The following is a 15,911-nucleotide window of genomic DNA, read 5'->3' on the forward strand; positions in this document are numbered from 1 at the left end:
ATTGAGCCAACCACTGTATTTTTGCTCTGATACAAACTCAAATAAAACAAAAAAAGGCACTGAGCCATAAATTACTGGAATTCTCTTTCTTCTAGAGAGTAAAAGAAGTCCAAATTCAGAGGTTCTTTATTAAAAAGTAGATGTTTGCCCATGGACAACTGACATTTGTGAGATAGAAGCAGAAGTTTTTAGGCATCAAAAGTCTTAAAAGATCAAACTGTTGAGAGAAATTCTCCTTCAACTCAGTGGGAATGGTTGCTACTTCTGGAGGTTTTATATTCTCTGTCTGTCACTGACTTGAAAATCAAATCTTCAAAGAAACATGGTATGCAGCATTCAGAAAAAACTTATTTTCACTTAGTCCCAAGTTTATTATATTCACATTTAGCTAATCAAATCCAAAATTAATTATTTTGGATTCCATGAAATTCTTTACTATATATTATTTACTATATATGAAATTATTTTCTATATATTATATGGACATCATAAAAGATTCCACAGCTTTCTGTATTTTGCAAGATTAGGAGTTTGTGCCAGTGTACTTACCTAAAATGTCTTCTAAAATCTGAACTGTGCAGTGTATTGGTTCTTATACTAGTTCTAGAAGTCAGTGCATTTCAGGGAGGGTAGTATGTAAACACAGTAGTTATTAATATTTGAAAGTTCAAGAAGTCTTTCAAAACCGGGAATGTTTTATTAAAATGAACGTAGCCTAAAGTGGCTGATAACTTTTACTATTTTTTAAGTATTGATGTGGAGATATGGGTCATGAAGAGCTACAAACCCACACTATGCATTGTACCTACTGTCAATAAAAGTACTGTTCTCCACTAAAGGAAAAAAACCAGGAACTTAATCACCTTTGTTCCAATCTCACACACAGGTTTTATATATAAGAATAATCTAAAGAATCAGAGAACAATTCAGGTTGGAAGGGACCTCTGGAGGTCATCTGGTCCAACCTCCTGCTCAAAGCAGGGCCAACTTGAAAGTTCAATCACATGACTCAGGACTTTGTCCAGACAAACTATGAATCCCTCTGAAGACAGAGATCCCATAACCTCATTGAACCACCAGTTACAGTGCCTTACTATCCTCATTAAAAAGATTTTTGTTTTCTTCAGACTCAATTGGAATTTCCCTTATTGCAACATGTGACTCTTGCCTCTAGTCCTTCCTCTGTGCATCCGTGCTGACCTCCATGCTAGCCTTCATTGCCGCCAGGGCACACTGCTGACTCAGGTGCAAATTACAGAATCACAGTATCATTTAGGTTGGAAAGCACCTCTTGAGTTCATCTTATCAAACCCTCCCTGCTGAAGCTGGGTTAGCTAGAGCAGGTTGTTCAGGAAGATGTCTGGTCAGGTTTTGAATATCTCCAAGGATGGACACTCCACAACCTTTCTGGGCAACCTGTGCCCAGAGTCAGTCACCCTCACAGTAAAAAAATGTTTCCTGATGTTCAGGTGGAATTTCATGTGTTTTAATTTGTGTCCATTTCCTCTTGCCCTGTCACTGGGCACTACTGATAAGAGTCTGGCTTCTTCATCTTCATTCCCTCCCATCAGGCATTTACACCTGATATTTATGTACCTATAACTATAAATTGTCTACTGGAGAGTTACTCCTTCCCAGGTGCAGGAGGTTACATTTGCTTTTGTTGGACTTACACGAAGCTCCAGTTGACCTACTCCTCCGCTTGTCATACCATCTATACCCGTAAAAAATTTGCAAGGGTCTGTAGCATTAAGTCCATCTCTCGCAGGTCACTTTCACAATCTCGCTATTTGAAGAACTTCACTCAGCTAAGTTAGATCAAAGGGACTTCATGTAAAATGCAGTAAAAGTGATTTTACAGGCTTTTATGATTTAAAAACAGGCAGTAGATTAAGAAGCCAGTTCAAACAGTCCACACTGCTATATAATATAGGGTATCTGCAGACAGAGTCTGAGGCAAAAATGGACATGAGAAAGTATATAGTTTTTCTGTCCATAAACACCAATCTCCCATTCTCAGGTAATTCAAAATTGGGCTTTTGCTAGGAACCTAGGTTATTGCTATTCTTGGCAGATGTTACTGCATGTTGTTGAGCTTTTGTTCCTATAGAGTGGCCTTAGCTGATAAACTCTCTGTTATGTAAAATTGATTATCATGTAAGGCAGTGGAGACTGCCCCAGGATAGCTCTTCTCTTCAGTGGCATATCAGTAATGATCACTGATAAATACATTTTCAGGTGTTCCTAAAACATAACAAGATCGTGTCTTCGCTAGCGTTGTAGCAAAGTGGAACCCACTTACCAGATAAAACAAGGAAAGGAGGAATCTTTGTAAAATCTATGTTTACAAATGAGAATAGGAAAAACAACCATGCCAAATACATGCCTATCAATTAGATCAATTACTTCAAAATGTGCTAAGAAATACTATAAGAATATTATCTAAGTCTTAGTAATAAGACAACTATACTTGTACTACTAAACTTTTATTACAAAACACAAAGTTTGCCAGGTCTAATCTTAATACGGATTAATGAATTGCATTAGTATGCTATTTTTTGTGGGTTTAGAAGGTCTTTCTAAGACCTTTACAACACAGTAATTACTAAATAATCATGAGTTAAATTTACAGTAGATAATTAGTATAGTGATGAGTTATGAAATATTTGATTTCACACAAAGATAGGATGACAAAATACTGCAATGGCTTCTGTCTTCTTAATAGCTTAAACTAAAAAAGGTTTCAAAATTAATTAAAAACTCTACTAAAAAAGATATTATTATTATTTTTTGCAAGGGATTCTTTCCTATTTGTAGAAAGGGAGATGCAGGTTTAAGACTCTCCTATGCTGTTCATAATGTCAAATTTGATAGCATGATTTCCAGATACTGCTGTTTCCCAATGTTCTGTTTTGCATGAAGCTCATCTGGCCCAATGCAGACATTTACAGTACAAATCACTACAGCTGAACTAGTTGAAGAAACTCCTTTTCATTTGAGTCACCAATGAAAATATAGGCCCTTTTATGATGTGATTCTTCTGTTCTATTTTAGGCATTGACTTTAGGATGAGATGAATCACAACCTAGAAATGCTTAGGTTTTTCTTCACTGACTGTTAGGAGACTCTAAGATGACTAGCTTAGGGGTAGATAGCTGCATTTTAGTCATAATGTTTCGTGAGATTATTCCTACTCCTTTTGTCTGCAATCTTATTTAGACCGTAAATTCTTCAGGCACTGCCAACCACCATGACTCCTCATCACTATCACAGTAAAAATAAGAATCCTTTCCAAATTACTAACCTAGTATAAGAAATATCCAAAACTTGGTCGAAAAACTGGCCAACTCCCCCTATTTTTAACTTTGAATTAAAGGAAAAGGCTTTGGGAAAAAAGTTATTGCTACCATCTGGTCATATTTAATGAATTTTAGTCCATCTGTTTTTGGCAAAGGCTCCCAGAGCTTAGATTCCATTGCTGAGATCACGAAAGCTTCACAATTTTATCCCAAGTCTTTCCAGCTAAACTGCCTTTTTGGAGCATCAGCAGGCTTCATTACTGACAGATGGGTTGCAGTCTCTGTGACAGACGGAAGCTTTTCTGTATTCAGTCCATAAAGAAAGAGAAGCACAAGCACTTCTCTGGTTCCTCTTGTTTAAGAGATGTGCTACCATGTATTTGAGAACCACAAGTGACCTGTGCGTCCATCTTAGGAGCTACAGCAATAAACTACTCTGGAGGTGACTGAGAATATAGAGCATAGCCGTCACATCTTCACAGAGCAAAAAATGTTTGGAAACAGAGGTTAGCACACCTCACTACAGCAGTCAAATAACAGGGAGCGTCCACAAATAGCTATGACTATTTAGCAATGGCTCTAGTTTGGGAACTCTTGATAGCCTTATAACACCAATGCATAGTTCTTCAGCCATGAACTTACAAAGACCAAGCAGAGAAGACTTTAATGCTGATATGCCTGTTTCCTCCTCCTGTCCCCATCTTGCCTTTTGTACTAAATGAAATGACTGGTAGAAAGATGGAAGGTGGTGCCAGCAAATGCCCTTTTATACAGGACTTAACTAACCCTATTCCGTTGCTTTAAGCTACTTAAATCAGCTCTCCTACCTTTGCAGAAAGGAGACTCTAGTCATGTCATTTACTTCCCCCGACCCCGTGAAAGACCCAGTTCGCATTTGACTCCTAGAGAATAATTTATAATAATGATGCATTTTGTTTCCAAACATACATAATGAGTCAGTTTTTACCTGAGTCTTCCATCCTCTGCTGCAGCTCCTCCTGGTATAATCTTAGTAATGAATATCCCAGGATCATCCCCAATGTGTGGGTTATCTGTTCCTCCAGCAATACTGAACCCCAGGCCGGAATTCCCCTGGAAAAATAAAAAAAAGTAAATGCATCATCAGATGCTAGATTTCTACAGAATTTATTTGCAGTGCAGGAGCAAAGTATCCTTGCTTCTTAACGAAAGCGCTTTATTTGGCAACTCCATACTTGAAGGCAGGTGACTCAGAAAAAATTGTCAGTTAAAGAACAGAGGCTGCGAACACAAAGATTTCCCAGAGTTAATGGCAGCGTTAATGGATGCTCCTACAGAAATAGGATTTGACCTAAATTTAATTGTTTTCAAAAGCAGCCACATAAATTAGCATCTGAACTCCAATATGAATTTATCCAAGTCAATGAGAACTAGAGGCTAAAAACACTTCAGAGCTTTGAAAAAAGACTTTAAAACCCACCGTCATTTACACATAGAAACAGTGAGTAACATTTAGCCCTGAAGTATTTTAGTACACCATTTTCTGTTGAAAAGTGATCATTGCTCAGATTCACATGCTTTAAAAAAAAATAAAAATCCACAAAACAAAACTATTTCTTGCATCTTACTGATTTGCTAGAATGAAATATTTGAAAGACACATTATGAGGGTCTACTCAATAATCCTTATTGCTTTTACTACTTGTGCGAATATCGTGAAAGTTAAATAGGTATGTACACACATACAAACACTTGCAACTTAACTCACTGTTTTTCACATACAGTTCAAACCCACAATTCTAACCCTTTTTTGGAAGTATATATTAGTTATTATACTTTTCTGTATAAATTCACATTTATCAGAGACATTCTTTTGAATAAATTCAATGCAATACTCGATCCTTTAAGTCTCTCTCATCCCAAAGTATGTTTATAATTAGGTATTTAGGCTTATCACAGTGATACAAGACTATTGATATTGCAGAATATGTACACTGCTGCGAATGAAATATGTTCAGGGCACTAAAAATACTTTTCTCTTATTTCACTCAATTTCTCAGATTATTGGGAGTTTGTTTCCTTCACTCCTGCTTGTGGACAGGTATCTGGTTCGGTCCTAGTGAGAAGAGTTACTAATAAAAATAGCACCTCTCTACTTTTTAAAATTTAAATCAAATCTCATTTCTGCGTTTTTGAATTCTGCTTCAGTTAGTAGGTCAGGCATGCAACACATTTTGTGTGTGAAAGCCTGCATGTTGCCTGCCTGCAGCACATCAAGTTCTTAATTCTGTTATCAGTATTCTACATTCACAAGCAATGCAGTTCTCATTACTCAAGAGATGTACATGCAATCTGCAGCTCTGCTATCAGCATATAATTGTGAATAAATTTTCAGTACTAAACTAATTTATAATCCAAGGAGAAGGATTTAGGGCTACACATATCTTAATGCTTCTCAGCTAGCTATAATACGAAAAACATTGTAATACTGAAACACTCTGTTTATATTTTCACTAGAGTTAATAAACATCTCCAGGCCAGCATTATAAATCTTTGATTTAATCTCCCTTTCATCATCAGGATCATCTCAGATTCAGGTTATTTTCCCAATATTTTAACACATGCCTAATTATACAGTGTACTCTACACCAACATGCACTCTAAAAATACTTTAAGAATATTTTCCTGTAAGTTTTTCTATATGTCATATTATTAATGAAGCTAATCTTCCAACACATCAGAATGAAAAAAATGTATACTTATACACACTTCATGAAGCCTGGAACAAAAGCCTTAAAACACTACTAAAAACAAGGACAAATTTCTAGAAAGTTTGTGTAAGTAATACTTGATTTTTAAGACCCCCCCCAAAAAAAAAAAAATTAAAATAAAATTGTTGGGTTTATTCTTAACTCCAAATAGATTTAAAAAATATGCAATAACCTGTGTTTCTGAATGGAGGTGGATTTCCAAATCCCCAAAACCTACTCTTGATAGGAAAAGAGGAAGAGCAGGGTAGCAAGGAGAAATCTGGACATAATTTTTAGTTGGTTAGGGAACACTAACAGCTATATCATAACAAAAAAGCGTGCCTGAAGAGCTTTAAAAACTGTCAAAGCTTGCCCATTATGTGGGGTGTGCTTAGCTGTTACAGTTCTTCACATAAAGTTCATTAGATTTCTCAGCAGGAAATGATTTCTGAAAAGGTTTCACACTTTCCCTGCACTCTTTTCCTCCTACCATACTTTTTTCCATTAACTTTTTAGAGCTAAAAAATATAGCAATGCTGACTGTAAGCAGTGACGTGGTAAAACTGCTACAAACTTCTCGGAAGAATCTGTGCTATCCTTTGACATTTATCCATAAATGTGCATCTGCTATACTGCAAGGCTATTCCGATTCTGCCCCTTAGGAATAACCTTTTAAAAGAACAGGGCAGCACTCGTCACTGGCATTTTTGTATCCAGAAGTTTTCAAGCAATTATTCTGGCTGCAGTCCTTGACTTGATCAACAGGATCTACAAGCAGTCACACACTAGCTGCCTCAGCAGCTAGGTGTATCCCTGCAAGGCTTTCCTGCACCAGAAACTGCACTGCAAAAACTAAGTGCAATTACACAATTTTTTTCACAGTGGTTCTTGAAGGGTCTGCATTGGCTACATGGAAAAATCTTCTGTCTTTGTCCTTCAGCTCACGGCCAACAAGGCTAAAAGCATGGCTACCATCACTCATGGGTAACTGGCCTTTTAAGAGCCTTGGGTTGAAAAATAATGTAATAGGAACGTTCTGGTTGAAAGCTACTGTACTTCAGTTCTGAGTAGCAATACTGATGTACAGATCCCTCCTCCCCCTCATGCTTTGTCCCATCTTACTAGTGTGCAGGTTCATCAGCATATGGTTGTTATATTAAAAACTCATCGTAGTTGACGAGCTGTAACTCCAAGTTCCCATTAAGTACTGTCTACCATCACAACACTTCCTGAACCTTTCTGCAGGGGTTAGCTCCCCACCCTTTACTTTTTGCATCTCCTTTGTCCCCATCCCAGAAAAAAACAGTGTGTTAATTATCTTCACAGCTTTTCTTGGCATATCTCTGTCTCCCTGTCATTTCATGTTAACCGATGAAAATGTCTGCCTTCCCTCAGCCCAAAACAGCAGCTGAACCATCACTTAGCCACTGCATTTTCCAAGGTGGAACATTCATGCTTTCTCTCATGCTGACTCTCATGGTTGGGAGTGGTTCCCCATAAATATCTGTCAAGTTAATTCACTGCCCTCTTTCTATTCCAAGCCTTACTTCTCTTGGATGCTTACAAAGCAAGTTAACAATGAGCTCAGGGGCCTGGTGACAATGCAGATAAATGTTTAATAAGAACTAATAGCAGCTGATACAGAGGAGAAGAGGTGTAAAGCAATGGAAGTCTTCCTCCTTTGGGATATTCCATCGGTACTTTTTAATTGAGATTAAAAGCATATTTAGGCCCAAATATGCTTGCCAGCTTTGTTTCAGGATTCTTCGGTAGCAGAGATTTAGCCAAAAATCCCAAAACATACGTAGAGGGTAAAAAACTCTGAACAAGTCTCAGACCTACTAACTTTAATGGCATTGCTCAAATGTCATTATTTGCATGCCCAAATATATAAGGGTCCAGATCTAAATAATTTTATGTTCAATTCATTTTAGCTAAATTATCTCTTGACCTAAATCTTGCCATCTCTTTGTCCAGGTTCTGAATTGCTACTACTATAAAAACCTCATATAATGAGTTACTGACAATACAGGGAAGATTTGCACAAAATTACTCAGCAATAGATGCATGAATGTATTTTTTTAATTGTTAGTTTAGTTTCTTACTAGCATCCCCACCTTTTGTTGCAAGGCCTCAGCCATGCACACAGCCTGACAAAAGGCTTAGCATAGTACAACATGCCCAGTTTGCCTTAAAAAAAGGCTGCCTCGGTTTCCTCCTATTCATGCTGGGTATCTCATGCTTCTCAGGGATTTACCATCAAGCTCAAATTTCTCTCTTGATTCAGCTTTACTTTTCAAACAGAGAAACTTAGGTCAAGCTACCAAATCACAATAATTTCTCCCAGCCCAGCCCCAGAGGCCTCCTTCCTGTTCTCCTCTGAAGGGAAGGTCAGTACTTCTTCTTAAGGTTTACTACACAAGCCTGCCTCCTTTATGCCTTTCTCAGACGGGGCTTTGCACTTCCACAAGGGTCAGCTGAGTTCTTTATAGCTCAGCCTGAGCAGGGAAGAGGCCTGGCTGTAATTCTTCCGGCCCTGGAGGGGCAGACAACCTCCAACAGAGACACAGTATCACTTCACATGACTGGTGTTACACCTTCTCCAACACTGAAACACAACACTTAGGGTCAGAATAAGATGATGGATGATTCACATGCCAGGGAAAGAAAATAAAACTTGCAAGTTCTGGCCAGTTTGAATCTCCTCCCTCAAGACTTGTTATACTGCCAACGTGAAGATCACAAAAATAAAGTAAGAATCCCCAGCAGGTAATGGTTTTGGGTAGCCAGAAGGCCATGTGACCCATCCTTCTTCTTACTTAGCCTTCCATCTTGCGTTCTTCTCCTTTTACACACCACTATGAGCAGCCATATAACAGGCTGCATCTTCATAGGTTGCAGCATTTTTATTTCGTCAGAGAGTAATCCTCAGAAGTGCTCCACACTGACTTCCGTGGAGACAGAGTGAAGTCGACACTGAGAACTTCTGAAGTTATTCTCCCATGACATTACAGCTGTCCATGGCTGATAGCCTTCCATACATGTCTACAAATGATTTCCTCCTTACTGTGTCTCATTTTTTTCTTTTTCCTGCTCAAGAGCTGCATTTCACTTTAGAGCAGAGTTTGATTATGAATGATGTAAAGTCATTCAGTCTTTAACAAAATCACAGAAGAATATAAGCCCAAGAAGCAGAAATGAGATCAGAAATGCACATCTAGGGCAGACTGAGTTTTTCCCTATATAAAGACCAAGTGATTTGTATTTTACCACACTAAGTAAGCATACCACAATCACATAGAGGTTGTTTTCTGTTTTAATTTCTTTTTTTTTTTTCATTCTAATCAATAATGTGACAGCAGAACTCAGTGTTTTACACCGGCTTCTGACAGACTCTTTTTAAATGACTTAATTACTTCAGTGCTCCTAAAAGAATTTCTGATAATCTTCTGAAGTGACATGATTTTGAAGCTCTCTGGCATTTAGGTTAGAAAAATAATAGACATGAATTGCACAGAGTTCACTTAACTATTGCTGCAACCTCACCCTGTCATGGCAGCGTACCAGGAAGCCTGTTTCACAGAGTCCATCAGTCAGCAAAAAGTCCAAGAGAGAATGAGGAACTGTACAGCAGAATAGTTTCCAGAGGCTGAAAGATGTTTCAGGTGACAACACATACTCCCACAGCCTCTATTACCGAAATGATCTTTGTGTTTCTATTTTTTTTACTTACAGGTTTAAGGGAGCCATTTTGCTCAGCTGTTAAGGAATATAAGTTAATGTTAATAAAGCTGTAATGTGCTGAACTATGCAAATAGTAAATAAATAGTAATATGTAAATAACAGAATTGACACAAGTCAAGCCTACAAAGCTTTCCACTGTTTTCAAGGGTTTTGCCCAAGTAAGGACATTAAGTTTCCATCATGTAAGATTGTTTTCCTGCTCCACAGAAAACCTAAATCCAAACACAGTATCACAGAAATATATGAAGACTCTTCTGTTAGGCCCTAAGAAATGCTGCTTATCAGTAAATACAGGGGAAGTTAAGAGTGGTCACAGCGTACGTGTTTGTGGATGAAGGATTCAAGTCCATTCATGAGATGATGGGAAAGAGAGTCAAAATTCTTGACCCTCGCTGCCTTTGTGAGCTCAAACTTGTTGCTCTTTCTTTGGGGAAAGTTTTATTGCTTGGGGAAGAGAGGAGAAAGGGAAAGGGCAGTAATAATATACATCTGCAAAGTGCTGCAAACTTTTGAACAAAAGTGATAGGGAAAAAATGGTTAATTAGATGATAAATAACTTAATCTGTGATTTGTATTCTTATAATAATGCTTCTTCTTCTGTTCCCCTATAAAATTTTGAGACTTTAAAGAAAATCTTCTCTTGCTAAACCACCTGTTCATAAAAAGCAGAATTTTATGTATTAAAGAAAACACAAACAGGAAACACTGCCTATGCTGATTATTCTTAATAGTGTACCTAAAATACTTACAATTTTATCTCAAGATGTTTGTTTTGTTTTTTTCCTGTAGGTTTCCTACCTCTACCATAATCCAAGAGGAAGCAGTCAATGACCTGCTATGCCACCTGGACACTCACGAGTCTATGGGGCCGGATGGGATCCACCCGAGAGTGCTGAGGGAGCTGGCGGAGGTGCTCGCCAAGCCACTCTCCATCATTTATCAGCAGTCCTGGTTAACGGGGGAGGTCCCGGATGACTGGAGGCTTGCCAATGTGATGCCCATCTACAAGAAGGGCCGGAAGGAGGATCCGGGGAACTACAGGCCTGTCAGCCTGACCTCGGTGCCGGGGAAGATTATGGAGCGGTTCATCTTGAGGGCGCTCACAAGGCATGAGCGGGACAACCAGGGGATCAGGCCCAGCCAGCACGGGTTCATGAGAGGCAGGTCCTGCTTGACCAACCTGATCTCCTTCTATGACCAGGTGACCCGCCTAGTGGATGAGGGAAAGGCTGTGGATGTGGTCTACCTGGACTTCAGGAAGGCCTTTGACACCGTCTCCCACAGCATTCTCCTAGAGAAGCTGGTGGCTCACGGCTTAGACAGGTGGACTCTGAGCTGGGTCAAAAACTGGCTGGATGGCCGGGCCCAGAGAGTTGTGGTGAATGGAGTTCAATCCAGTTGGCAGCCGGTCACGAGCGGTGTTCCCCAGGGCTCAGTACTGGGGCCGGTCTTGTTCAATATCTTTATCGATGATCTGGACGAGGGGATTGAGTGCACCCTCAGTCAGTTTGCAGACGACACCAAGTTGGGCGGGAGCGTTGATCTGCTCGAGGGTAGGAAGGCTCTGCAGAGGGACCTGGACAGGCTGGATCAATGGGCCCAGGCCAACTGTATGAGGTTCAACAAGGCCAAGTGCCGGGTCCTGCACTTGGGCCACAACAACCCCATGCAGCGCTACAGGCTTGGGGAAGAGTGGCTGGAAAGCTGCCTGTTGGAAAAGGACCTGGGGGTGCTGGTCGACAGCTGGCTGAACATGAGCCGGCAGTGTGCCCAGGCGGCCAAGAAGGCCAATGGCATCCTGGCCTGGATCAGAATTAGTGTGGCCAGCAGGAGTAGGGAAGTGATCGTGCCCCTGTACTCGGCACTGGTGAGGCCGCACCTCGAATACGGTGTTCAGTTTTGGGCCCCTCACTCCAAGAAGGACGTCGAGGTACTGGAGCGTGTCCAGAGAAGGGCAACGAGGCTGGTGAGGGGTCTGGAGAACAAGTCTGATGAGGAGCGGCTGAGGGAACTGGGGCTGTTTAGCCTGGAGAAAAGGAGGCTGCGGGGAGACCTCATCGCTCTCTACAACTCCCTGAAAGGAGGTTGTAGTGAGGTGGGTGTTGGTCTCTTCTCCCAAGTAACTAGCGATAGGACGAGAGGAAATGGCCTCAAGTTGTGGCAGGGGAGGTTTAGATTGGATGTAAGGAAAAATGTCTTTACTGAAAGAGTGGTTAAACATTGGACCAGGCTGCCCAGGGAAGTGGTTGAGTCACCATCCCTGGAGGTATTTAAAAGACGAGTAGATGAGGCACTTGGGGACATGGTTTAGTGGGTGGTGGTGTTGGGTCGACGGTTGGACTTGATGATCTTGGAGGTCTTTTCCAACCTTAATGATTCTATGATTCTATGATTCTACTCCGGTGTTCTCGGCCAAATTTGTGGAATGCTTTTCTCTTTCACATCTTTTACAGATGGCTTTAAAGTATGAATTTCTGCCTAAATTTGCAGTTTTTCTCCGAGCAAGTTTAGTCAAGAGAAAGCTCACAAAATAATAGCTGACTCATTTCTAAATACATGCTATATTTTTTTCTGTCTTCCTTTATTACAAATTTAAAAGACCCTATCAACTTTATTACTTGATACTCCTTAAAAAGTTGTCTGTTGAATTTTACAATGGGAAGTATCCTTCAGCTTTTTAAGAGCACTAATGATCTGTAGGTTCAGTAAATCCTCACCTTTCTTTAATCTAAGCAATGCTGGTTTTCTCTTGTTTATGCAAAATTTCAAATCACCTTAATACAAAGGTAAGTTATAACCTCTGAAGTCAGCGTAGACTCGGTATGCATTTGACAGAATTTCAGAATGTGACATACATGCATCAAAATCCTAAAGCTTTTCAGCTTTGGCTGCTACAGGCAGGGCACTTTCTCACTCTGTGTAAGTAACGCACACTTCTCTGATGGTGATGTTGATTTAGGAATTATGCTATTTTTGCTAAAAAGGAGATTTGCTTGTTTTTCCTTTTCAAGTCTAATGCAGCACCTTCCTGTAAGTAAATGTTGCTGTGAGGAAATGTTAATTCATAAACTACTATTGAGTTATTTCAGATGGTGGAAAAACATGTCCCTTACTTGAACTGTGAAACATACTCTGAGACACATAATTTGAAACTTGACTTTTTTATATATTTTAGTAAGTTTTTTTAATCACTGTGAACTAATTTTTGTTTTTTACGTTTCTGCTTAAGTGAAGTCATACTTCTGAAACCTTATAAAAAGTAAAATATGAAACTAATACTTGTTTTCTACAGATATTGAAAACAGTTTGGCTGGAATAGCAAATTTTTGTTATGTCCAACATTAATCTCTCACAGGGTACCTTTTTAATAGCAAAAACAGTTTTACAAAACAGCAGCTCCTGAGTCCTGGCTAAGGCTGCTACCAGCTTTGGCTCCTCTTAAGGTTCTTCCCTCAGGATAGTTCTGTTTCAGATGAAAAAACCCAACACCTTCTCCCATGAGACAAAAAAATAACACCACCTTCCATAAACCACATTCACCCTTGCTCTACGATATTAGGTGTCTCCAAGAACTACTCAACAGCATGAGAAAGTGAAAGCTGAGAATGAGTCAAACTTAGAAAACTGTGGGGAATTAATTTTTTTGGCAAGAGACAGGGAAAAAAAACCCAACTATGAGCTGTGGGGCAAGCAGAGTGAATCAAGTAACATAGTCTACAAATGAGACAAATGATTGAAAACTCTGACCCTAATTGACAGTCATGGGAAGATTAGATGCAGACCAGGATTTGCTGCTGCTCTGAAATAGTCCTTCATAGGCTTTCTTTTTTACTCTGTGTTAAAGCAGATAAGATTACTTAGTTTGGCACTTAAGTTGGTTATATGGAGGGAATACCTCTAGATATACCAAGCCCAAGAAAAGGATGATCATCTGAGATTGCTGGAAAGATCAGTGGGTGCTAAGTACTTCTGCAGGCTTTGTTCAATAACATTTTTCTCCACAAAGTACTTCTCACCTAAGAAAATACAACTCTCTATTCACCTGACAGTGAAGGGACACAGAATTTTTTCTGCCTTTCACTCAGCCATGCTTAGTTTAACGGCACATGTATAGTGGGGGTGTTTCACCCATCACTCAACAATGCCCCATTCAAACAGCAGCTTAAGAAGTTAATGCTTCATCCCACTGAAATGAACAGGTGATTTTATAATATGCAAAACACTTCCATCTAATTCAGGATTTTGATAGAAAATGTTTGTTAAACCCACTTACTCAAGGCTCTAAGATCTTTAAGACAAGACAGGATTCTGCTTTGCATTTTTTTCACAATCTGGCGTTTATACTAGCACTGTTTTTATACTCTGAAGAAAGAGTGATACGTGCTAAATAACCAAACCGTTTCCTGCCATACGGTACGTGGTTCTTTGGCCATCTCCCACTCTAACACTAGACCTTACTAATCCTGCCACATCTAATCCTGTCTTTAGACTTAAATCATTCCAGCAATGTTTTCAGGTATTTGCACATGCTGTACTATGCTGTACTTTTCTTCTAACATGTTTTATCCAAAGCTCAAGTTTCCAAAGCCTAAACATCAAAGCCACATTTCTGTCTCATTCAGAGAACAAGGACATTTGCATATTTATCAGAGTGCTGTTGAACTCTTTTGTACTTTCAAATCTACTCAAGAGTAACATAATTCATGAAATTCTCACTTCTCCCACGTATGCTGGCACACTCCCCAGAGTCAGAGTTTTGAGACTCCATAGTTATATTATGCTCCATATGGTACAGATTTTCATCTCTCACAGTGCCATTTGTTGTTTTCAAGCCCCTTATCAGGTTCAGCACATTCATTACAAAACCACAATACACACGACTACAACTGCTTTGACTACAGCTGCTTTGTATGCTTACTCTCACTTGTTATCTGTAGAGGGATATTGTTCTTTCAGCTCTGCCCAGATGAAGTATAGCATTCAAGAAGGAGGATTTTAAAAAAGAGCCAATGGATTTGGTTTTTCGTAATACATGTGAAACCTACAACACTGTAAAACAGCAAATCTAGACAAGGAATGAAACCACTACCAAGTGAAGCAATCTCTTGAGAAAACGCCAGTGTGTCCTTTGCCTGAATACAGATTGATTCAAAAGAATAGGTGTGAACTCTCTTCAGCTTTGGTTTTCACTATTGTATTTCTATCAAGCTCACACTAACAGCTTCTGAGCTGTGACAAACGTGTGTGCCTACTTTTTTCTTCAACGTGTTTCTCGTCCTACTTCAGTATTATCTGTAGGGATAATCTTTCCCAGCATCACGGGAGCATCATGACCTTGCCTAGTTTGTCTCATACAGAAAAGTTAGGCAACATAAGTCCTCTTTTAGTTAGCTGCGTACAACGAAAGCAAGCAAATGTCACAGAAAACAGTCTGATGAGTAGCTGAAAAGTAGTATGGGAGAAAACTAAATATCCAAAACGTTTCATCAAAACACAGATGCATGCTCTTTGGAGGAGGGAAATGCTGATTCTGGGGAGTGATATGTTCCACTTCACTTGAAAAAATCTTTCTTTGTCATATTGTGTCACTCCAGGCTAGCACTAGACTTCTCATCAACCAGACCCTGAGAGCTTTCTGAACTCCCAGAACTACACAATCAAAAGTGAAAAAATCAGATCAAGGAAGGGAAAGCACCCACTAAGTGATAATAGTAACTAGACGTAAGGGGTGGTGGGGAAGAATAGGAGTAAGAGTAAAACACTAACAGGAATTGAAAGAATAGCAAAGCTTATTCAAGAGACAGGCTACTTTTAAGACTTTGACATGATCATCACTGAAGCTTTCACAATGCAATTATTTGCAAAAACTGAGGAAATTAAGACATGTTTAAATGTAACTCTATGACAGAAGTAGACAGTCATGTCCTGTACAGGGGCTTAGGGAACAGAACCTTGATTTTACTGAAGCTACAGAAACCAACAGTGTTTCACCACATAGTGCTAGCAATTAAAAGGAAAGAAGAAAACTCCTACTGATGACTCCAGTTCTTCTCTAAAGGATGACACCTCTCATCCCTTTCTGCTGATAATTCAGTGCTATGAAAACCCCAATGGGTGTCTTCAGACTATGTGGAAACTCC

General features: G+C 39.5%; 1 protein-coding gene across 21 annotated transcripts in view; it reads right to left on the bottom strand.

Moving 5' to 3' along the window:
- Nucleotides 1-15,911, bottom strand: part of DLG2 (discs large MAGUK scaffold protein 2) — a 1,063,600-nt gene that overhangs the window by 357,112 nt on the left and 690,577 nt on the right. For all 21 annotated transcript variants that reach the window (XM_076328370.1, XM_076328369.1, XM_076328371.1 and 18 more), the window contains one exon: nt 4,267-4,391. In XM_076328370.1, coding sequence (XP_076184485.1) covers nt 4,267-4,391 — 125 coding nt within the window. The remainder of the gene's footprint in view (nt 1-4,266; nt 4,392-15,911) is intronic.

The sequence above is a fragment of the Aptenodytes patagonicus genome, chromosome 1, assembly GCF_965638725.1.
Source record: "Aptenodytes patagonicus chromosome 1, bAptPat1.pri.cur, whole genome shotgun sequence".
NCBI classification, from domain to species: domain Eukaryota; kingdom Metazoa; phylum Chordata; class Aves; order Sphenisciformes; family Spheniscidae; genus Aptenodytes; species Aptenodytes patagonicus.